We start from the raw sequence: 25,605 nt of genomic DNA on the forward strand, positions 1-25,605 counted from the left end.
GCCGGGCGTGGTGGCGGCACCTGTAGTCCCAGCTACTCGGAGAGGCTGAGGCAGGAGAATGGCGTGAACCCGGGAGGCGGAGCTTGCAGTGAGCCAAGATCGCACCACTGCACTCCAGCCTGGGAGACAGCGAGCCTCCATTTCAAAAAAAAAAAAAAAGATCAAATTGCTAAATTACCTACTTTTCTAATCAACTACTTTGTTTTGTTTTTTATTGAGTCCATGGCAATAAATCCTTTAGACGAGTGATACACTTTCTTTGCCACCAGCTCCTCACTTGTAGCTAATGATAAAAATCCTTATTCCATAGTAAAATACCAATGTCTATACCTAATATGGCTTGGCTGTGTCCCCACCCAAATCTCATCTTGAATTGCACTTCCCACAATTCCCACGTGTCTTGGGAGGGACCCAGTGGGAGGTAACTGAATCATGGGGCAGGGTCTTTACCCTGCTGTTCTTGTGATACTGAGGAAGTCTCACAAGATCTGATGGTTTTAGAAAGGAGAGCTCCCCCACAAAGGGCTCTCCTGCCGCCGCCATTTAAGATGCTCCTTGCTCTTCCGCCATGATTGTGAGGCCTCCCCAGCCATGTGGAGCTATGAGACGATTAAACCTCTTTTCCTTATACATTACCCAGTCTTGGGTATGTCCTTATTAGCATCATGGGAACAGACTAATACAATAATACCTTTTCTTTCAACAATAATCATATATATGTATATGTGCTTCTTCAATGTCAAAATGAAAAGGAAAAGCACTAAATGATTTACTGCTCTCACAAATATGAAAAAAAAATCAGAGAATAGAATGACTACCATGAATCATAATCCTTAGATTCTTCATCTATTTAGACTTCATATCTACTCTACACTCAGGAGAGGACTCACATATACATACAAATTACATTCATTCATTATATGAGTAAAACATGTTACTATTATGCAGCTATTACTCTACAGTTTGGAAACAATCTTGGAATTTATTGATTGTGAGATTAATTTTGGAGGGTTCACATAATATCAGAACCTCCTCCCCCCAAAAAACCCTCAATTATTCAAAACCTGATTGCTTAAAAAGGCAGTGAAGTCAGCCAATAATTACATAGTATGACTACAAAATAACAGAAGTGGCTTCTGAATTGCCATGTGTTGCAACTGTAAAGGCAATTCCAAGGAGGGCCAAAGGCATTGAATTTATTTGGTAAGTGTAATACACACCCCCCCCAAAATATGTATATGTTTTGTGAAAGTGGTTCAAACCATTTGCTTTCATTTAGAGTCACACATAATGTGCTCCTGCCTGAAATGCCACAATGTAAATATCAAAATGAAATAATTCTACAATAATCTAGAATGGAAAGAATGCTTCTGAAAAGAGTTAACTCAGTTCAAAACGTCTTGCATTTTTAGATCTCATAAGCAGGCACACAAAAACAGTGTTATGATGAACATCTATAAGCATATAGCCATTTTATACTTGGGCCAGTGCCTTAACACTTATATTTTTGTTTTTGAAGGCAAAATATTACTGGAACGTACCACAGTAATAAAGTTCTACAAAAATGAATTCAGATGTTGCATGGCAACTCAATTCATACTACTATTCAATTATTTTTAAACAACATTAGTGGTTTTATTTTCTGTCAGAGGGTAGTAAGATCTCTGTCCTGTGGAAGTCACCTCCTAGCATTAGAGACATTCCTGGAAACATTCAAGCATATTACAACACATGTTACAATTGTGTTGTGACATGTTACAATACAATGAAGGTTGTAACACAATACATACTAAGCAAAAGAGTAACTTGACTCAGTTGGCCTTCTACAGCTGGAAAAACCAGAGAGAGAGAAAGAGAGAGAGAGGAAGAAAAAGAGGAAAGAGATGGAGGGAGAGAGGGAGAAGAAAAGAAGGAGAGAGAAAAGAATAAAAGAGAGAGGGGGAAAGAGAGAGAGAAACAAATTTGATTTGTCCTTTTAGATTCAGTTGGAAAGGAAGGAAGGGTGGGAGAGTGTTCCTCGCAGAGGGGAAAACACAGGCAGTGCGTAAGAGACAGGAGTTTCGCACACTGCTCCAAGGCACCATCCCCCCACCTGCCTCTTTGTTGCCTGTGGCAGTCTAGATGGGTGTGCTCCTTGAGTCAGCTTAGGTATTTGAAGGCCTGGGGCAGGTAATATAGTTCGACTAGGAACTGGCTCATAGTTCAAGTTTCAGAAATTAAACTGAGGGATTGTGGGGGTGGAACCATGTATTTTTTCATCTAAATGGCCTTACTGGGCTTAGCAAGTCCACTCTAATTCTATAATCATATTAAATATTTCTACATTGCAATCAATAGTAATAGTTTACTCACACTGTAAATAAGGTGGGTACATTTGCAGGTAATTTTAAACTTTATTATATTTCAGATTACTAAAATAGATTTCCTTAATTATAGGTAAGTACAGGAAATCACGTAACTATGGAAATCATTATGAGATTCGCCATGCAACTTCCATAGAACTTTTAAATTATACATAGGTATAAATCGAGAGATCCCTAGCAAAATCTGTCAAAATATTAAACAAGTTCTGAACTTTAAAATTCCATTGTCCCGTATTATTCTGTACTTTACCAGTGGGTATGTAGCTTTGCTTTTCTACCTGCCTTTATAATTAAAATACTAAAAATAAAACAATAAAATTTTGTTTTCTTTAAGGGACTCTTAATATGAAACAAAAAGTGCTATTAACTTAAAGCTAATTCATTATTAGAGAAATTAACTCTTTGTTTGTAAAGAAATGATCTCATTTTTGACCAGCAGAAGAAGACTAGCTTAAAGTGGTGAGAAACTTCTTTCAAGATCTTAAATTCCTAAATTGGGAAAACTTGACTTCTCATATCTGGGGTAGAATGAGTTGTAAGTGTGCGAGTAAAGAGAGGGAAACTATAGCTTAAAACAAGATATCCATCTTCACTCACTTAACCTGTCAACTTGCCAGAAGTGTCATGTCAGCACTCCAGCTAAACCACGAGGGCTGATCACATCCCATTATCTCATTTTTTAGAGAAAGATTGCATGAAGATGCCAATCAGAAAAAAAAAAGAAAAAGAAAAACTTGAAACCAAGGAACAAATGTACTGATGCTGAAGGGTTGCTTAGTTAACGGAATTTTAATATGCAACTGCAATGTTTCTTAATAACATTAATTACACGCTTAGTAAGTCACCATCCTAGCTCATTAGTGCCTTCTTTCTGTTGTATTTTATCTCCTACCAGCAGAATGGGGAATATGTGATTGGCCTGTTACCATTAATGTTGCTTAATCTTTTTATAGCACTATTTAAAGCTGCTTGCATAAACATTTTCTAGGCAAGTATTACCTATGTATGCATATGCGTGTATCAATTAACTGCACCAACATTTGTGTGCCCCCACCACATGTAAGTGTTATGCTAGACCTAGAGGAGGCAGAAAGATAAATATAACGATGTATTTACTGACAAAGAGCTAATAGTTTTGTAGGGGAGATGAAAATAATATCTTCAGTAAATCTAGAAAGCAATAGTTGCCATAAGTGAGATTTTAAAAGGCATTCAGATATATTTGAAATCAAAATGTAATATAGTTTGCTAGCTTATATATTTTTAATAAATCTAATTATGTACTATTCCCTTGAGTGACATTTAATGTTTAAGTAAGTAGTGTAGCAATTCAAATATCATGCATATTTAGGTGTAACACATATCATAGGATATATTTTGCAGGATATGACATGCAGGATGTCATACCATGACATCTCTGTCTACAAAGTGCAGCAACTTATGAAAATTCTGACTTTCTTCGAATACATAATTCAAACATTAATGTGATTTTTTCTGGACACAGCTAGTGAAACTTCTTAATACTAATCTCCTCATACTGTTTTGGGCCTAAGTATTTACATTATTCTGATATTTAATATTTATAGTACTTTAATTTTAAGTACTAATTAAAAATACTTAATATTTATTTTATTCTTATTTGAATAGACTCCAAAAATAATGACTATTCAAACTTTTTGCTGCTTAGGTTAAGATAATTGAGTAAAGGCTTATATTGCTTCACTTTCCTATATTGAGTACAACAAAAGAAATGAATAATAAGAAAAAACTACCATAGCCCCAAAACCACAAATTATGAAGTACCCCTTCCAAATACAGCAAAGTCTGAAGAAAACTGAGGAGGCACAATGGACACCAACATAACTAGCCTTAATCCTTTATCCATACCAGTTGTGCAAAAATTATCTAACATCATTGTAAGAGCCCATCCCATGATCCTTTTATGGAAAAAATGATACTTAAAGTCAAGAGTGAGACATGGGAAATATGAGACATAACTGTAGAAAATAAGCTAAAATTCAGAAAGCAGAGAAAGAAGTATTGACAGAAAGGAAAAAAAAAAGCCTACTGTAGTTGGCAGAATTCTGAGGCCCCATGACCTCAGGCATGACCTTCCTGGAAATACTTTCATGATTATATGAGGTTACAAAAAATATTTTGAGATATACTTAAGGTTACTAATCAGTTGACCTTAGAACGGGTAGATTCATCAGCTGGGCCTTACTTAATACTCTGGATCTTTAAATCAGAAAGAGGCCTCAGAGAGCTACAAAGCAAAGCACATGAGGAATTCAGGGTGCCCCCGCTGGCTATGAAGGCTGTGGGGGCAGCGATGTGCGAAGGCTGAAGAGCAGCCACTTAACACAGTGAGTCACCCTGTCTAACAGCCAAGGAAATGGGAACTTCAGTCCTACAACCACAAGGAACCAGATTCCAAAAAACACCACAAGGAACTTTGAAGTGGATTATTCTGGAGAGTCTCTGGAGGAGAGTGCAACCTGGCCAATATCTTGATTTTGGTCTGTGAAACCCTTAGGAGAAAACCCTGTTGAAACTGCCTGCGTTTTGGAACTAGAGAATGACATTGTTTTAAACTGCTCAACGTGTGGTCATTTCTATGCAACGATAGAAAACCGACACACTTGAAAACCATCCTTATTATGAAGCAGAGAGTATAAAGGAAGATGCGGAGAGAGTTTTATAGGAAAATGCACACAGCTCATAACTTAAAAAGGGTGATTCTCTTTCACCAGGCCTAGTACAATACTGAGAAGAAAATAGTATGTTTTTAGTAAGATATTGAAAACAGCATTCTAAATAGGGGTTATTGAATTACCCTGCTACCTCACATTTTCTCTTCTCCAAATATGCAAACTCTAGTCTTCAGAGCTAACCAGAAAATGAATAATCAGGAACCAAAACAGAAACTATGCAAAACAAAATTTAACAAAAACTTGTATATTAACTAATTACTTATTTAATTCATGACAGAAAAGGAACATAATTAATTAAAGAGAGATAAAGAAACTGTGTCTTCCAAGAATTACTCAAAGAAACACAGAAATAATTTAAAATAAATACTTAGGCATAGTTTAAATGAAATTATATACAATGAAATCTCTCTTTTAAAAACTAAAAAAGGGCTACAAAGGCTAAAAGACAAGTAAAGATAAAGAATTTTATATTAGAGCTTAACAATAACAAAAAACAAAAAATTAGAATATATTTTAGAAATAAATACATAATGATTGCAATTTTAAAAGTTAGAGACGCAGTATATTGTCATTGAGAAATCATACAATATGAAATAAAAATGATTGAAATTATTATAGAGAAGTTGATAAATGTGAAATTGAGACTAAGAAAAGCCAATATAACTAACGTATTTGAAGAAATGAGAAGGTAAAACGGAAAATAATATTCAAATATAGAACAGAAGAAAAGGTTATTGAAATAAAGCAAGTTAAAGCATAGATCTGGCAGATTCAAGTGGCTTGTTGCGTCCTAGAAATATTACATACAGGATGGTCATTACCAAGATATAACTGAGCAAAGTTACTTGAAAGAAGGGACTGCGTGCATATTCATATGTAAAAGAACATCCCAGCCCAGAAAAAAATACATTTTTTGTAAGTTTCAGACTACACTATAATACCATGCAACACCAAGACAACAGAACATTTTTACCAAGTTCTGAGAGGAAAACAAACAAACAAACAAAAAGAAGTGTGAGAGTAATTTAAGACCCGGCCTCTCCTCCTGTTCAATGGACAGACATTGTCAAGTACAGAAGGCTAGAACCAGCTCAGCCTGAGAAGTAATCCGCGCTTGTGTTTCACTTTAGAAATGAACATTAGCTTAAGATATTTTAAACGTTTCACATTATGGAAACTCGGTTGGAATACAGAAGATAAAACAGAATGCCTTTTTAAAACTTACCATTTAATCAAAACATATGGAGCAACGGAAAACCTGATGCTTAATAATAAGTAAATGGGACTCTGCATAAAGTAGCTAATTAGTGCCAGGTGCAGGACACATTAAGAGCTGTCGGGAGGGAGACGATTACCTCAGGTCATGGGGTAACAGCTTGTCCAAAGAAAAGGGATGCAAGAAACAAAATTCTAGGTCTCCTTTCAAGGTACACTTAGAACATCTTTTGCAAAAAGTGCATCCAACATGAAAAGGTTCATACATAATACCTTTAAGTTTTCTTATTTTAAAAAACTGTGATTTTCCAATATCCAATTATGTACAGCACATTATATTTTCCAAATTTCAAGTTGGGGTGGGAGATGGCGGTATCAAAATATCTGTTACATTATTCTTTAAGTAATGTTAGATTTATAATTCATGCTGAATGAATTTTTCAATCACAAACCTTTTTTTTTTTTTTTTTGGACTTCTTGGTGGCCTCAGAATAAACTGCTTTCGAACATGCTTTAACAAAACTTTGCTTCAAGTCATAAAACAGAACTCTCTAAAATAGTATATTTGATTACTGTGGTTAAGCAGTTGAAACATTAAAAAAAATGTCCCTATAGATTTCTGTTTAGAGTAGTGGCTGCTTCTTTTAAAAAAATAATTTTTAAATGGTGAATTTTGCCAAAAAACGTGTACTTCTTATTACTTCTAAATTCTTGTGTGGCCAATTACATTCTTCCATCAAAAGGAAGCATACTTTTGGGTCACTAAGTTAGAAAATACTTAGGAGTTTCCATCGAGTTGTGAATTGTCAGTTTGTTTTTGATATTTTAAACAAGTTTCACGTGAAGTACTCAGCTTTCAGTTTTACACTCCAGGCAATCAGCATCTAGCATATGGTATACAAGTCACCAAACAGAGCAGGACGGCTCCGTAAGCAAGGCAGCTGGTAGATTCGACAGTTCCTTTCCAAATTACTCATGTTTTGAGTTGCTGCTGGGAAAAAATGTGGTGCCCATCTCCAAAATAGATGTTCTTTTTTATTTTTAAGCTCGGGAGAAGCTTCCAATAGAAAAATAAGACAGATGGGTATAGGAAGCAAGATATTTATCCCTATTTAGACCATTTTCTTCTGTCAGTTTCCTCATCAGAAGAGTTTTCCAAATAAACAAATGAATATTTCAGCATTCATAGTTAACTGCATCCTACGATGTACTTTTCTTTTCATATAAAGAATGCCTTTGGAATAGTAAAACGTCAAAACCACAGGAAGGGCTTGTGGATTTTTAATTATTAAAGTGATAGTTGCCTAGATTTTGTGGCAACCAGCAAATATGAACATTAGATTAAAGAGCTCTTTTTGACCCATTGGTGACATTGCAGATGAGCAAGTGAAATCTGTAAAACACTTTCCTCTATTGGCAAGTACATGAATGTCTGCTTTCAGTAATACCTCCCACACTGGGGCATCCTCTAAGTACACCTAGAGGAAAACTCTAAATACAGGCCAGAGGTGTTTATTCCAACTGTGACTGCATAGAGTTGCAAATTTTTTAACGCAAATGCATCGCGTAAGAGTCATCCATTTAGACAAAATTCTCAGTTTGGGGGTTTGTAATGATTTCTAAAGGGGGCTTTCTACACAGACCATCAAAAGTTTCATCCAGTGCGTAATGTAGTGAGGGTTTCTGAATCTCTAAGTATTCCAGAATCTGCAATGATTTCTAATTTTCATTCAAAAGCTCTAGGCAGAAACTATGATCTGAATTTTCTCTAAATGTTATATACTGGGCACGTATTTCTTCACCTAATTTATACTGGAACTACAAGCTGTTTTTTCTCCCCTTTCTGTGGCCTCTACCTTGCAGAATGTCCTTTATGCTATTGCTAAGAGCTCCAAAGTTGAAAAACGTGCTTTTTAGTGCATTAATAAATATAAATAATAATGTAGCTTTTCTATGATTTTAATATGTAATCATTATGTTACTTGGCTTATACTTTTTGACCATACAATAAATGTTCAGATATCTATGTTCTTGAATTAAAATTGATGTAAGAAATAGATACAAAAAAAAATGAGGCTAATTGCCTTATTAAGTCTCTTCTTTGGAAATCCAATTAAAACATATCCAACAATCAGTTTTTAAAATTAATAGTAGTTGTCAAGTTTAAAGTATAGTTCTTTATATTTCTGAACATTGTCGTAAGTCATTTGAGATAGATTTATGAAATGACAGACTTCCTCAGAATAAAGTACAACGTGTCAAGAAGCTTTTCTTTAGTTCCAGTCCAATGGGAATTTAAGAAATCATTTCAAACAGGAACAAAAAATGAAAATAACTTTTGAAACATCTTGCAGATGACAGATACATCTCAATACTCTGTGTATATCACATTTTGAAATCAATGTACTTTTTCCTACATTTAAAGATTTTAAATATATTGGAAATTATTAACATACTATTCTATAATATAAATCAAGTGGTCATGGTATATTGGCATGAGGTTTCTGTGTACAAAGATCTGTAACTTAAATGTGATTTTTCCTTTTCATTTGAAAAGTCATTAGGTTATAAGTACAACTGCTGCCAATGCAAAACCAACCTGTATTTTTTAATAACTACTGTCATCCTTTCTTTTGAGAAATGTTTTCAATCATTCATCTATTTTCACATCTCCTATAAATACTGTAATGCTTAATATCTTTAAAAAACTTCTAAATAAGGTTGCAAAGTTTTTGTATTCCACAGTCATCTGAAAAAGTGTCAGATTGTTCTCAATCTTTCCATTTCATATATTTTATTATATATATAATCTATAACATTGTTATATATAATTTATATATAAATCTTTCCACTTATTTTATTTTATTATATGTGATAACATGCTTTCTCATTTGACACATAAATGAGTGAATTTCTGAACCTGAAAACTAGCTCACAGATGTTGAGAAAAAGAAATCTGACAGAGTGGTCCTGTATTCTACCATCAGCTCTTTCTTTGTCTATTGCTGCGTCATCTTATTCTTTCTCATTCTTTTCTTAATTTTGTGTGTCATTCAAAAGACACATAAAATTATCATTAATAGGAATCCTTACAAATACAAGAAAATAAGACTTAAAAATTATTACAATATATTCTTCAATTTTCAAACACCAATTGTACACACCACAATCGATCATCAGTTTCAAAAAACACCCTGCAGTTTATGTTTCAATTAATTGTGAGCCATAGCTTTATTTCAAAAATACTAAAATGTGAAGTAATGCCTCAGAAACTAGGCATACAATAGCTACCAACATTGGCATACAGAATGCCTTTCACATATAAAATCAATCCTAAACTCAGTCCCCTCCTGCAACAGCTTTGATAAGTCAGTACTATTCTCTCCATTTTATAGAGGGGGTCACTGAGGATAAGGGATATTAAATTATTAATCAAAAGGGAGTATTGCTCAGAAACACCAGATCAGAAAGTCAGATTGGGAAACCAAAGTATATTTACCGTGTTTGCTGACAATGTGAAAACATACTGTCTAGCAACAAAGTCCATGACTGTTTCAACCGAGGGGGGAAGAATGTGTGAGTCTGAACCAACATAGATATCAGGTGTCAATAATGTCCAGCCGGTACATGAAGAAAGCTTTTGAAGCTAGATGGACAATTTATAAAGCCCTCAAAATTGAATAAGTTGTTATTAAAGTACCTTTTGGTATATTAAAGAAGCAGTGTACTAAATTTGTTCACTCTTTCATCCATCCATTTATGCATCCATCTATTCATTTACATGTAACACAATTACCAAAATTTATTTAAACATAGTTATTGGTGAATTAAACTTAAGCTTAAAAGAGATGCAGAAAGTTTACTAAGTCAATGAATTGAAAAATTTTATCTTCCAAATGTTTACAAATAATTACCACTTAAATATCTGCAAAAGCAAGCTGTTAACTTACTTCGATTTCACAAAGCCACATGAAAAATAAGATATATCAAACCACAAACACTAAGTTTTCATGCCAAAGAACACAGCTCCACTCTCCCTCCCCCACTTAGGGTAAGCATCTACTTAAAGCATTTTACTTAATTTTGTTTAAATAGGCATGCAGGCAATAAATATGCAGCAGCTAAAAATATCCCTAAAATACTGGGATTCGGAGTAACTTAAAAGAAGTGTATGAAGTCGTAGAATTTTTTAATTTAGTTCATAACTTTTTATCTTAACATCAAACGTAACTAATAATTGATTATTTTATACATACAAAAAAGGAGAGCAATGCTTCCTTATTGTATCCTAATACACTATATTTTTCTCCTATAAGAAAAGCTGGCAGTTCATAAACATCAATCATTCACTTATTCGCTTACATAAAAATTGTTACCTACTTATTGCTATGTAGCAAAAGTCACTACAAAATTGTTTATCAAAGTGATTAAAAAAAACAGGAGCAACTTTTACAGCAGACAGTCTCAAGTATTATTTTAACATGGGTAAAATAAATATATTTCATTCTGTCAAATCTTACTATGCATGAGTTATGAAGCACTGTGCAAAGCCATGCTTAGTGGATAGAAGGATGGCTACTTACCAACAGGGCGAGCTGTAGACATTACAATGGTGTGGTGAGAACATAAAAAAGAAATTAAAAAAAGAAAGAAAAATTATCAGAATGCATGATGTGTAATGTTACATTTAAGTATGGACAATAGAGTGACTTCTAGTCTCACAATTCAAGTATGACCAAGATGTCTGAGTCTGATAAAGTTGAGAGTTATAAATATAATTCTAGGAAAATAATTACTTTGAGGACTGACTGTAAGCAATTTGAGAGATATTTTAGGTAAAGTCTTATCATCATCACTTTCTACAGTTATTATTTCAAAGATCTTGAGTTAAACAGCCTTGTGTTACCCCAAAGTTAAAAACCTGATGAATATAACTATTCAAGTCACAGACTAGCAAATGTCATGTCAATAAAAGAAGGCCTCGCTGTCTGATTTAAATAGCGATTGGATTTTAAGCATGGTTAGTCAGAACCATTACAAGGACTGCAGAAAAGCCCCTGACGCTGCTTTTCAGTCAGTAATAAGTTAAGATCACATCACTTTTCATCCATGGACAGGGTGGATGAAAATATAACAAATAGGTTGGGACATGCTTAGAGATTTCAACTCAGTAGCTCCCTCACTACGGTTAAGCCTTCTTCTTTTGGCAGAGGGCAGGAGGCAATGACTGACAAGCTGATTCTTGTTCACACTGAGAACGGCTTTCAAACTGCTGCTTCAACAAATTGTCATTTTTTTATTATACCATAACTTTCAATCACTAAAATCAGTGGTAATAGGCTGCCCCTGTTATTAATGCAAATAAATTGTAGGAGATACACATGGGCTTCATAATCCTTTGTTTAAAAAGAATAACACTCTATCGGTTTAGATGGTAAACCATTTTATACAAAAGCAATAGACAAATATTGTAAAACATGTGATCCCATTATCCAAATGAAGAAACAATATGCTTAGTAGTATATGAAATTTCATGAAATCCAACATTAGAAATAGAATTTTTTCAACAGTGTTTCGCCCATATCTCAGTGGATACAGCTCTAGTGCATACGTAATGTGACTCTGGAACATACCAATAGTTTTGTGTTGATGATGGCTCTTTGGGCATGGCAAGATAGGAAGAGCCATTGAAAACATATTTATACATATTCACTTAACAGATACATTATAATACTAGCTTTGTGCAATCCATAAAAATAAGAACGTAGTTGTCTCCATGAGAGCCACGGTCTTATAATATTATTCAAAATTAAAACAGGGAAGCTTCAGCCATTAGGCAATAAGGCAACTGTAGCAGTGGTATGAAAAGCCTGGTTTAGTGGAACCCTAATGTGTCCTAACATATAGGGTGTGCTTGCTATAGCCAGAGGAAAAGAGGAGTAAGTTACCCAATGTACCATAATTTCTTTCTTTTTGCAGGGGAGTGGGGAGTAGAATACAAGACTAACTATCAAAAAGAGATAACAGACTAACAATGTGAAGTTGTGGCTTATTCTAACAGATGAAGTTTGTCTTAATTTTGCATTGGCAAAGTCCAGTAGAAAAAGAACTTTGTTTTTCATCTTTGAATTTGCTACTTTTCAGCTTGCCATCTCAAGCTGAATTTAAAACATGTTTCCTTCAGAAATAAAAAGGCATTTTGAGTGTAGGATATTGACAAAAGAAAAAAAAAGAAACTGTGGTGAGAAATCATGTTTTAAACAAATAAAATGTATTTCTGTTTTATTTTAGTATAGAATAATTCCAAAAGAATTAAGGCGTTAATGCTCTAGAAACAATATGATTTTTCCAATGAGATCTTTATGCAAAGCAAATTAAAAAATTTAAAAATGGGTAAAATGTGCTTACAAATACGCAGTTTGTGTTGTCATTTTTAAGCCATTTAAAAATTTTTATTAATAATAAATTATTTGATTAGAATGAAAATGCTAGGAGGTTTGTTGTTGACTGGCTTTATTTCCTCCTAATTTTACATTTGCCAAGTCAGCAAAAGGAGCTTCTTGATGTTCAACCTCAATTTTTGTATTTTTTTTTAAAAAGCGTATTTTTGAAATGGGAGATAACTGAGTAGATCTGTTTCAAATTTTGACAATAAACTCCCTTACCTTTTCCCCAATTGGCTAATGTGAATGTTATGATAAAATTTTAGCAGAAACATCACAATACATTTTTTTGTCCTTGTTACATTAGCAACATTTCATCTTGAAAAAAAACAGCAGGTGGATGTTTTCAAAATCAGCAAATTAAACTCAACTGTGTCTCTGCATTAAATGGATGAAAATGGACATGGCCTCTTGGGTCAGTTGACCCTGTTCTAATAAAACAATCCAAAGAAAGGCTGCACATTTCATTTATGTGCATAGAAAAATTAGCAAAGAAAAAAAAATAAGTCGTAGATAAGAGTGTTGTCTTTTTTTTTCCTGTTAATCTCTTAGCGTGAGAAAACCCAAATGATTTTCCTAATGGCAAAAAATAAATGTTTTTGAACAGTATTTTACTCTACATTATATTGTATTAAGGAGATTTTTTTTAACCCAGTTTTTGAGGTTTCAGTCTTAGAGAGGTGATAAATACATACCACAAAGAATAACCACTCTAATCCATCTACAGGATACAGATTAGGGGAGAGGCCATTTAAGGTTTGCTGATTTTAAAAAAAACCCTATTGAAAATGAAAACAAACAATGCTTTCTATTAGTTTTGTAAGTTAGCTTCAAACATCCCCGCATGAGGAGCACACTTTGTTAAATGAAATGTTAAGCCTGAAACTTTCAGCAAATTATGAAAACAATTAGCTGGGAAAGGTCTTAAAGCAAACAGACCACTTCAAGTCTCACTCATCCAAGCATTCAAGTATAAAAGAAATCCTGCTGCTTCTACAAACAACTCCTCACGTTTTCTCACCATTTGTTTAGTCAGCAAATACTTTCCGAATGGAACATTTATTGGTTGGTTGTTTATTATTTTTTTCCATTTACTTTAGAAAAAAAAGAAAAAGAAAACTTTGGGGATAATTTGGTCTAGTGAATTGTTTTTGCAATAAGCTGCCTAGCAAACATACGACAAACGTGTGAAGTCATCCACGTAGCGTGTGAGTTAAATAAAGTGTGTTCATTGGCTTACAAAGGTTATCAGATTTTCATCCTACATAATCCATATTTTATATATATTCAATTCATATATGATCATAGTCCTTTATGACCCGCTAACTAACGAAGAGTTAAAATGTTTTTATGCAACTAGCTGTCAATTGTGTCTAAATATGTTTTGTGTCTAAATTCACACTAGAATGTCTACAGAAGAAAAAATGGATTAGGTGAAATAAGAATGGAGCAACTGAGTAGTATGAAAAGCACCAACATTTTTCCAGGTATCCAAAGTGCCTGTCTCCTAATAATAACCTGGAGGTAATTGAGTTTTGTATGATTTGAAGCCCAAATCATAAATCTGGTAAAAATCCTTTTTCTTACCACATGAAGGACTAACCTGAGAATCCCTGACACCTTTCCTGCAACTTGAAACTTCTCCAAACCTTTTTCCTAACCTTCTGAAACCTTTTGGGAGCAAAGCTGCACAAGGTATTTAGTCACAGGTATGACTAACTGGGGTAAGATGTAACTGAGACTTGGATGAAAACATGCAGCCAATCTCTTTATCACGAAGGATGAGAGAAGGAGGCACGGTTAGTAGTGGGAGAAAGGATGGGCTTGCCTATCTTCGTTTGATTTTTCTATGAGTGTAAATGATGCCATGGGTAATGTCTATTTCAAGAATAAGTGTTAAGTGTCTACTTGGTACCTTGAAATATATAATTTACCTCACGTGATCAACAAGTTCCACTGAAAAGACAGTTCCTTTATTCTAGTGCACTGTAAAGTTAAGTAATGCTTCCTTTCACTTATAAGCAATACCAGTGAGTCTATAAATGAACATTATTCCATGACTGAGGAAGTGCATGACACCCAGAAAGTGAAAGTTATTACAAGAGCAGCACTGACTATTTCAATTATTTAAGGCCAATGAACTTCACAAATCAGTCTCTAAATCAGATTATCTCAAGCCTGGAGAGCTCCTCTGTGTTCATTTTCACCTTTGGAAGCATTGCTAGTTTTCTCAGATTGCTGTTTTGAATGCTGACATTAAAAAGGACTTCAAAACAGTATGCTACTAGTATAAAGTGACAAACTAGTAAACAGAAGACATGAGAGTACCTTTGAAACTGATGACATTTAAAAGCAGTAAGTAGTTGAAAGCAATGGAAATGAAAAGAGTAGTATAGATCCTTTCTATTTTTAAGATTTACTTTTAAGCCATATAAACTATTAACATTAAACCATATAAGCAATTTACTAAGAATTAATCCTTTTAAATTATCATCATTTGGAACTAAATACTGAAAGTAATTTTATTTCAATTAATGATAGAGAGGACACAAAATCTAGGCATTTTAGTACAACAAAACAGCATAATTCATTATTTTGATTGTAAGTTCACTTACCAATTTAACCAAATATTAGTCTCCCGGTTCAATTATCTTTGACATCTTAAATCTCTTACCTCGGACGGTGAGGGTAGCAGAGGCTTCCATTTTTCCAACCCGATTCTCAGCAATACACATATAGGTGCCTTCATCTGTACTCATGGTCTTTTTAATTCTTAGTGTGTAATCATCTTTGATGTCATACCTGTGTAGAATATGAACTGGTTTTATTAAATAGTAGTAGCTATATGGATAATAACATTAAGTATTCATCTTCATTTTTCTTTTTATACTGTATTTTACCTAAACACAAATACACACACACATCAGCCATAAAGTGCAATTACTTAAAGATATTGCTAATAAAATCAATTTCATATCTGATCTTTAGCTGCTTGTCAGTTACCTATACTTCACATATGTATACAATTCTTTCCACTTCACAACTATCAAAGGCATAATTAGCACTTTGACCTTTATTTGGTAGCTCTTGACTACTAAAGGAAATAGTATACATCTCAGTTTCTTGGTGAGTTATATTTCATTAGTCACATTGTGTTCAATAATATGATTTTTAGGCACCTTGGATATTAGAGAGCCGAAATATATTAAAGAACAAAATTTTTCTCTTATTTGTTGGCAAATTGACAAAATGGGCGTTAGTTAAAAGAATTCAGGGTATGTAATGAATTTTTAAATAAGGAACATTAACTCCTGAAACATCAGCATGCCTTGGAGTGATTTTTGGAAATGCACATCCTCAGCTCGTTCACGTGCATTTATGGTTTTACCTCCATTTCATTAATGAAGCAGACTAACAAAGTGGGTCAGCAAACACTGTAACGCCAAAAATGTGGGAGTACCTGCATGAGAAGATATTCTTATTTAATTCTAAGAATTACAGTTACACAAACTAAATAATCCAGCTATCATTTTTTTCACATGTGATCTTTCCTCCTGATATTTACCAGTGGTTTTCATTTCAAACACACATTTTGCAATAGTTTCTGAGTGGCCACCTTGCTTCTCTTCCTCATACATACCACAGTTAGATCCATGTTTCCAAAATATCGTTTTAATTGGTTGTGCCTGCTCAAAACTAGCTGCGACTTCCTATTGTTTTCAAGACAAACACAAACATTTTAGGCTTGCATTTAAAACTACCATAACCAGATGTCTTCTACTTCTAGCTTTAGCTAGAAGAATAATCCAGCTTAACTTTATTAGAGGCTAAGGCATGAACTAATATAGTCCTAATTTACAGACGTTTACATGACAAAAAGCATTGTCTATATATCAGTCATGCCAACTAAACTTAACTACCCTTACTCCTGCATCCTTTAATTATCATGGTTACTTTTCTGTCTGCAAGTTTTGCCTTAAAATTCTGCTTATTAAATATGTCATAAGTGCTTAGGGAAAAAACTTATCCACTACTGTCTTATCCACTGCTTTCATTGTGAAGCCATCCATTACCATACTATAAAAATCGAATTACTCCCTTTTTGAAAACTTATTGCTACAGCAATAATTCTGCACTTAGTTACATTTTGTATTGTTATCTATCTTGATGAAGGCAGAGATCTTGTCTGCTGCACTCACTGCAATATCCACACTCCCAAACGTAGAGTTTTTAACATCCAGTAGGGTGATCAAGTGGTTAAGAGCACGGGTTCAGGAGCACAATGGCCAGAGTTGTATCCATGGACTTGGCCTCTTAATACGCTCATAAGGGTTGGCAATATACTTAAATTTTCTCGGTCTCTATTTCCTCATTAGCAAAATAAGTGCTAAAGACAACATCTAGTTCATGGAGTGAGTGTGAGCTTTAAAGGACATATAAAGTACTTAAAACAGGCACACAAAAAGCACAATACATGTTAGCTGTTATTATTCCACCTACAAGTAGCTCAAGAAACACTAGTGGTGAATACATGATACATATCTTGTTTCCTGCTGATATAAAGGCCAACTGTGAATGGCTTCAAGACTTCAAATTACTTTACCTGTGTATTTATAGTTTAGAGCAAGTACTAAGCTAAAATGCATACGGATAAACACTTTCTGCTTCACTTTGCCAGTAAAAATGTGAGAAAAACAATTATTTTGATAATGACTTCAGAAAAGTTACTGGTGATATATTTAATGTCTAATAAAAATAATCTTTTCTACAGTTTGCCTACGAACTGCATGACATGCTTAGTTGTAAGATAGAAACATTTAAATACTGTATTTTGCAGCCATTTCCAATTCATCTAAAACAATTGAATTCTTGACTACTGTTTAGCTATTTATTCTTGTTGTTTGACTTTCAGAAGTCTCCACATGGCCCTATAGCTGAGTTTTTTCAAGAGCTAAAAGAGGAGATAAAGTTAATGGTCTAAAAAGTCTTTTCTGGATCAATATATATGTGAAGCCATGATTCCAAGTTAATAAAAGATATCTATATCGTACATTATTTCGATTTGTCATTGAGAAAACAATTGAATGTTACCTCTGTTAAAAAAATAACTGCACACATTGTTCATAGTATCCGCAAAACTTTATTCTGAATTAGAAATTGTTATTTCATAGATGAGAAAACTGACACTTAGGCAAGTAAAATGACCTGCTCAAAGTCATGTTATTAATAAACAGAAAAACCAGAATTAAAACCCTGACTCTGAATGTGTCACTTTTCTCATTCTATGTGTACTTCTTCTCTGCAAGAAAATAGTTTAATTTTTAAACGCTAACTTAAAACAGTAAGACACATAACTACATAATTTGGACAGAAAAATAATTTCATATTCAGCAAATATTTAGTTATAGCATATGACAACATTTTACTTCACATTAGAGACATTCATTACACAGAAGACAACATGGAAGCTAAATAAAATGTAAAAGTGATCTCCTGCTTTAGTTAAAAAAAAAACTTGTTTATTCAAATCATCAAAGAACTGCAAATCAAAACCACAATGAGATACCGTTTCACACCAGTCAGAATGGCTACTATTAAAAAGTCAAAAAATAACACATGCTGATGATGCTGTGGAAAAAAGAGAATGCTTACACACTGCTGGTGAGAACGTAAATTAGTTCAGACACTGGGGAAAGCAGTTTGGAGATGTCTCAAAGAACTTAAAACAGAATTACCATTTGACTCAGCAATCCAATTACCGTGTATATACCCAAAAGAAAATAAATCGTTTTATCAAAATAACCCACAAGCATTTATATGTTTATTGCAGCACTATTCATAATAGCAAAGACATGGAATCAACCTGGGTGCCCATCAACAGTGGATTGAATAAAGAAAATGTGATGCATATATACTGTGGAATACTACACAGCCATAAAAAAGAAGGGAATCATGTTCTCACTTATAAGTGGAAGCTGAAAATTGGGTACACATGGATATACAGATGGAAACAACAGACACTAGAGGAAAGAGAGAAGGAGGGGTTCAAGGGCTGAAAAACTATCTGTTGGGTAATATGCTCACTTTCTGGGTGATGACACAATTTGTACCCCAAACCTCACTGTCACACAATATACCCATGTCACAAACCTGTACATGTACCTCCAAATCTAAAATAAAGGTTGAAATTAAAAAAAAATTAAGTGTTTATTTAAAAATTATAAAATACATAACATTTGAACCCAAACTAAGTCTGAAATCTGACTTCCTGAGGTTTTTTTATTATTTTAAAGGACGGTGGAAACAAGAATAGGAATGAGATTTTGTTTGTTTTTTAATTAATTGTACATTGATCAGGGATAAAAGTAATTGTGCATTCTATGATTGCATATTACCTTCCTTGTGGAAAGTTAAAATTAAATATTACTTGGAAAGAATAAAATGAATTAATCTTAACAACTAATAAAAGAGACTACCTTTCAAAGAGACTGTGCCATTAAAATCAAACAGCAAATCCATTTTTTTTCTACCTATAGAACAGGTTTTCAGATATAGATTGTAAAACTATGGCCAAGGCCAATAGTCTGGTCACATGGGCCAGGTTTGTTAGAAAACATGTAAGTACGGAAAGTAACTAAATCCATTCCCAGGGAGACAGGTATGCTTTGGAGTAAAAAGAAGTTTTGGGTAATAATTTTTTTTTTTTTTTTTGGAGGCGGAGTCTCGCTCTGTCGCCCAGGCTGGAGTGCAGTGGCCCAATCTCGGCTCACTGCAAGCTCCGCCTCCCGGGTTCACGCCATTCTCCTGCCTCAGCCTCTCCGAGTAGCTGGGACTACAGGCGCCCGCCACCACGCCCGGCTAATTTTTTGTATTTTTAGTAGAGACGGGGTTTCACCATGGTCTCGATCTCCTGACCTCGTGATCCACCCGCCTCGGCCTCCCAAAGTGCTGGGATTACAAGCGTGAGCCACCGCGCCCAGCCGGGTAATAATTTTTAATGGTCTTGCCTATAACAGTGCCCAGCATAGTTCATAGGAATTAGTAGATGCTCATTATCATTGTCACCTTTTAATTTCTCCTTGATGATCACTGAAGTTTGAAAAGATTATAATAAACATTTCATTATTTTATTCAAGAAATGCTGATGACACATCTACACATTGCATCAAAATTTGGGGATACACAACTTGATAGGATTCAGAGCCTAGTGAAATGATGTCTGAGTGCACATTAGGGTAGACCAGAGCTACCTCCGAGGCTCTCTCCAGCTAACAGACATCTCCCGGGGCCATGCCTTGTCTTTCTCCAACTAGAAGTAAATGCTACAATACATGTCTTGCTATGACCCATCATATTGGGATATTGTAATTTAAAAACAAACAGACTTCGAGTACTTAGTTATTGAAATGCTCACAATCTTTTAAATTCTCATTTCTCACTGAATATTTGCCTGAGGAAAGACTGCAAGTATTATCAGCAGTTTATATGATGTATTTATATCAGAATACTTTGAATATATATAAAGTGATTGACTCATTAGGCTAAATGAAATCTTTAAAAGTTCACCTTCTTCAACCATCCATCAACACTTGAATCCTATCTGCAGCATGCAACCAATCAGTCCTCCCGCTTGCTCCTATGACAAGTGGTCTATTCTATCTTTGAACATCTCTATTAGAAGGTCTTCTATATATGATAACATATGATAACCTTTCTTCCCAAAGTTACTACTAATAATACTACTCCTTGTGCCAAACAGAAAAGTATACTCTCTCTCCTACAAGAGAGCTTTTTCAATTTTGGGTTTCTTATGAATTATCTCATCTTCAGGTCAACAATTCCTAATAACAGCAACCATATACTGTACAGTAATCCCCCTTTATTTGGAGGGAAAATGTTCCAAGACTCTTAGTAGATGCCTGAAACCACAGATGGTACTGAACTACAAATACACTACACGGGACAGTCAATCTGATAACCGAGAGCTTCTACTAAGTGACTAACTGGCAGGTAGTGTGCATAGCGTGGACATGCTGGACAAAGGGATGCTTCCTGTCTTGGTAGAATGAAGCTGGACAGTGCAAGCTTTCATCATGTTACTCAGAATGCTGTGCAGTATACATCTGATGAATTGTTTATTTCTGGACATTTTCATTTAATATTTTTGAACCACAGTTGACCAAGGGTAACTGAAGCCACAAAGAGAAAGTACAAAACTGCAAATCAGAAGGGACGACTGTAACAGCAGTTATTTTACGTCAGGGCTTCAAAGGGAATTAAGAGCTTCAGGACAGATTTACTGATTGACAAACATAAATCTGATTATGTCACTGAACTCTTCGAAACCATCCAATGGCTTCTCATTCGGTCACTCATAATAAAACCTATTTATTTATGGTGTTTAAAGCTTTAGATAATCTGGTCCTTGCCTACCTCTCAAACTTCATGTTCATGCTGTTCCAGTCACATGGCTTCTCTTCTGCTTGTTCAATGTAAGAAGCCAGTTCTGTGTCTCTGTAATACTTTTGCAAATTCTTGGAATGTTCTTCCACTGTGTTTTCCATGGCTGACCCTTTCTGACTTTCAGGATGACCCAAATATCATTCCCTCACACATGTCTTTCCTGCCTAAGAATTCTAGTTGCTATCCACCAATCCAGTTACTTTTAAAAAATTACTTTCTTTTTATTCTTTGCTTTCATATTTCTTTTGTCACTTTTTAATACGTTTTATTTTCTTCAAAGCACATATCTCTACCACATCTTTTGTTTCCTTATTTCTTGGCTTCTTTATTTCCAAGAGCATGTATGTTCCATGGGAATGAGGACTGGTTCTCTCTTGCTTTAAACTGTATAACCCAAGTCTAACCAAGCAGTGCCTGAGATATTGGAGGTGTTCAATGAATGCTTATTGAAAAAATGATGATGCATCAGCAAATGCTTGAAATTCTTCTCTACTTCTTTATAGCATGGTTACCAGTGCAACGATTATATGCAGTACTGAGAGATTAACGAATTTGAAATATAACAAGATATTGTATCAAGAAGCATAGTAATGCTGTGTTTATATACCAGCAATTAGCTCTGAAATGTAAGTTAAATTCATATTGATATGATATTGAAAATGTAAGAACTTGGAATATTTAATACATTAATGCTACTAGCTATATGGAGATAACCTGGCAATTTGAGTGGCAATCTACACATATGGTTTACATATTATCATTAATAAATTACCCTCTGTAAATCAGTAACATGAATAAATAAATAATTTCTCTCTCTCCACCAAAATAAATGAAGTAATTTTAGCAGAATGTATAAAACAAATGTGAAGACTGAGAGAAAACAATGTAAGCTTGATGTTTTGTTCCATGCTTTCAAATATATAAGCTCATTGTTTTGGTAGGGCGCTTTCAAGTCACATGTCTTATGAAAATAAAATATGACAATAAAAATATATTTGCATAGTATTCTCAAATATACTCTTTCATTTATCCTTATAACAATTCTGGTAGGCAAGGTGGGAAGCTATTATTTCCCCCATTTTAAAAATTAGAAAATGTGCATATACAAATTTCAAACTGAAAGCAAACCGTATAGCTGTTCTTAGACATTTATAAAATCTGGCATAGCACAAATTGGAATATTATTTTCAATTTTATTCCTTGTTTTTTAAGAAAGGAATTATAGCATGTGTAAAAATAATAATTTCAAAGAACTTCGTTAAAGTCTAGAAAACCATGAAGATATGAATGAGTGAACATGAAAATATTCAGCTAATCCAATATTATTAATATTAAAGGAGAACATATGGAGCCTAAATAAAGTACCTCTAGGATAATAGATAAAAATACTCTTTTACTATGCAATAATAAGAAAATACATGAAAATTGGTTATTTCAAGACACTAACAGATCATACATTCTGAGACATAGTAAAGAATTTCAAAATTATTGAGCCTAATCTAATATCCTAATTTTAATATTAGAAAAATAGTTGTTATCCAGTGCCCTGGAATTCATCGGTAGCAAAGGTTTAGACTGTATTGGAATCTAAGTCTCCTGGTGCAATCTTCATCAACTATATTACAAAGATTTTTACCCAGCTTTTTACCAAGGGACAATATAGGCATTCAATTTTGAAAAATCCTGATGTATGAATCCATACAAGGAAATTAAAGTAAGCAGGGGACATACTACCAAAAGAGTAGCTGCTTCTCAGAATTTTTTCCTGACGGGTTCAAAGAATAAATGGTTAACATCACAGTTAAGCTTTTAATGGCTGTTGTTATTAGAATTCAGGTCTCATGGTCTGGGTATTGAAGTTTACCTTAGATTGTATAAATTTGTAGTTGTGTGTGTGTGTTTAAAATTATTTAAACAATTGACATAATTTAAAACGTGGACATTTTTAACATACAAATTTGAATTTTCAAATCAAGATCTTACTCCAAAGTACAAGCTCTTTCTGCTTCCTCACTCTGCTGACTCAACAAACCTAATACAATCGTACACCATGCAGACACCAGTGTTCCTCCCAACATCACCGACCCACTATGCCAGTCGCTAGTCTGACAGCACCTACAAAAATCCCGGAAGACTCAATCAAATTATGATACCTTTATGAATATTTACATTAAGAAGCGTCTCAGGTCATAGAAAGGATAGGCCTGTAATTGTGATCAGATTAACTCCTATCTGCAAAAGCTTAAGTTACATTTCTTAAGACTATTTTTAAAGAAATTATATCTAACTAACTTCAAAATCTAGAATGTAAATGGTTGGCTCATTACTAATTCCACATGTAGGCAATCTGAAGCAAAACATGACGAAGTTTCTTTCCCAAAGCCACATATGGAGGCAGTTACAGTTGGGGAAAAACTCTTGTGACTATCTACTACCAGTCTCTGCTTTCCCTCATGCGTCATGGTTTCCCTAAGACAATAACTTGCTCCCTAAAACTAATAGGTTTCAAGTATTTTCCCAGGTCTAATAAATGTGGCCTTATTTCTTAGATTTCTTTCTAGATACATTGGTCCATGTTTAATATTAATCTCATTGTAACCATTACGTTGGAAAATTGGGAAAATATGCATTTCTCCCTTCAAAGCAAATATTGACAGAGTGAAACGATAAGTTACAAATAATATTTCCTTACATTTAAAGACATCTTTATAGTGTACAACAGGACTTTACATATAATTGCACAGCAGTAAATAACTTAGAGAAAATGCCTGTTTCCAAATACAATTTTACAGAAAATACTGACATTGCTCTCTCAAGTTATAAAGTGACTGGAACTCTTTATAAGTACGTTTATTTTTCTAACAAACAGCAGCATGCATTTTCTATTGGATGTATGTGTTTATTGCTCTGTGTGCATTTGCATTGGGCAAGTAGGTATTTATGTATTGGTGACTTTGTGTTCAGTTTCAAAACCTCCAGAAACTAACTTTATCAATATTTTTTTCTCAATATTCCTCTAACACCAACTGTAACCCCAGGAGGTTCATACATGTTTTTCCTGATGTATATATCCTTTAACATTATTCTCCTATTAAACAATCAAAGGTATTTATATTTTGCTTTTAATTGCATTTAGCCTTCTTTAAGCAGTCTAGAATAAATTTTTAATAAGTGGAGTTTATTTTGGTATGAAACAGCTACTTTGTAACATGGTATAATATTCTACTATATACGATCAACACGGGAGGTTGATCATATGTAATGATCAGTGTCAGTGTAGAAGGTATCATTGGCTGTAATTAAAACCAAGAAAAAAAGAAACAGATGAAAAAACGTTACTGATGAGGATATTCAAATAGAAATTTGATGATTTTCCTTTTGAAATCTGCTAGTCTTTGACTTAAATAAATGCAGTCATTGTTGCCAAGTTTGATTAATGAGAGTTGTACAATCGTGTGCTGACAGTCCCCACCATAGAGATACCTTATTTTTTCTGATATGAAACACTGCTGAAAAATGCAACCCAATCAGATTTGGCCCCTGGACAACATGTGCTATCATCACTGTACCGTGAATTGAGATTGATTGGTAACCAGCTGTGACAAAGTGGAAAAGAAGCTCTGTGTTTTTGTGGTGTTTTTTTTTTTTTTTCTCAAGGAAGAAAAAAAGAAAATGAAAACTGAATTGTGTCAAAATCATTACCATCTGTTCAGCTGAATGATAAACAAAGTAAATTTATTTTAATACTTAAAACCCACAGTTTGCATGCAACACTCTGTTTGTGTGTGATCTTACATTTGATGAACAATCTTAAAAGTGCTTCAAAAGAGAAATATTAAGTATGCTTTAAGAAAAAAACTACTACACTCTAAACTTTCCAAATTTAAATAAAAGAATCTATGTTATTTTTTCCTCATAAACATACCTGCTTTCATACCTAGTGGAAAGATTTCCTATATGACTAAATTTACTTTTAAAATATCAAACAGGAATTGAAAACTGACAAAATTTTATAACCACATTTCATTCATTACTCACACTTTGCAATTCTTGATGCACATTAAGCCTCAAGGGTAGGAACTTCTCATGATTTTCTAGCTTTTAAGAATATAATTCAGACAATTTAGGGATTCCCAAGCCACAATGAACATAGAATTTAGGAGGAGAAAAAAATTAAGAATATAAATTAAAACTTTTATTACCAACTGGAATTTTATCATGCTCAGTTCAAGCCTGTGTATCTCATCACCTTGTTTGAATTATGTAAGGACTCTATAAATATAGCTTCCTGACTGGCCATTCTCATCTCAAAAGCACCTTTGTTCTTCGTGGAAGGAAATGTATTTTCTCAACATGTTTAGTTTTTGAAATCACCTACTACTTCTTATTAGAAGATTTCTGGCTCCA

At 33.9% G+C, this 25,605-nt stretch overlaps 1 protein-coding gene across 19 annotated transcripts in view; it reads right to left on the reverse strand.

Annotated features, from left to right (window-relative positions):
* ROBO2 (roundabout guidance receptor 2) overlaps positions 1-25,605 on the reverse strand; it is a 1,378,235-nt gene that overhangs the window by 113,829 nt on the left and 1,238,801 nt on the right. For 10 of the 19 annotated variants that reach the window (XM_063630545.1, XM_063630548.1, XM_063630547.1 and 7 more), the window contains exons 6-7: positions 15,410-15,537; positions 10,876-10,887 (exon numbers count right to left, since the gene is read on the reverse strand). In XM_063630545.1, coding sequence (XP_063486615.1) covers positions 10,876-10,887; positions 15,410-15,537 — 140 coding nt within the window. The remainder of the gene's footprint in view (positions 1-10,875; positions 10,888-15,409; positions 15,538-25,605) is intronic. The other 9 variants (XM_063630541.1, XM_063630549.1, XM_063630540.1 and 6 more) reach the window with 1 other exon arrangement.

This window comes from Symphalangus syndactylus, chromosome 21 (genome assembly GCF_028878055.3).
Source record: "Symphalangus syndactylus isolate Jambi chromosome 21, NHGRI_mSymSyn1-v2.1_pri, whole genome shotgun sequence".
In the NCBI taxonomy this organism is placed as follows: domain Eukaryota; kingdom Metazoa; phylum Chordata; class Mammalia; order Primates; family Hylobatidae; genus Symphalangus; species Symphalangus syndactylus.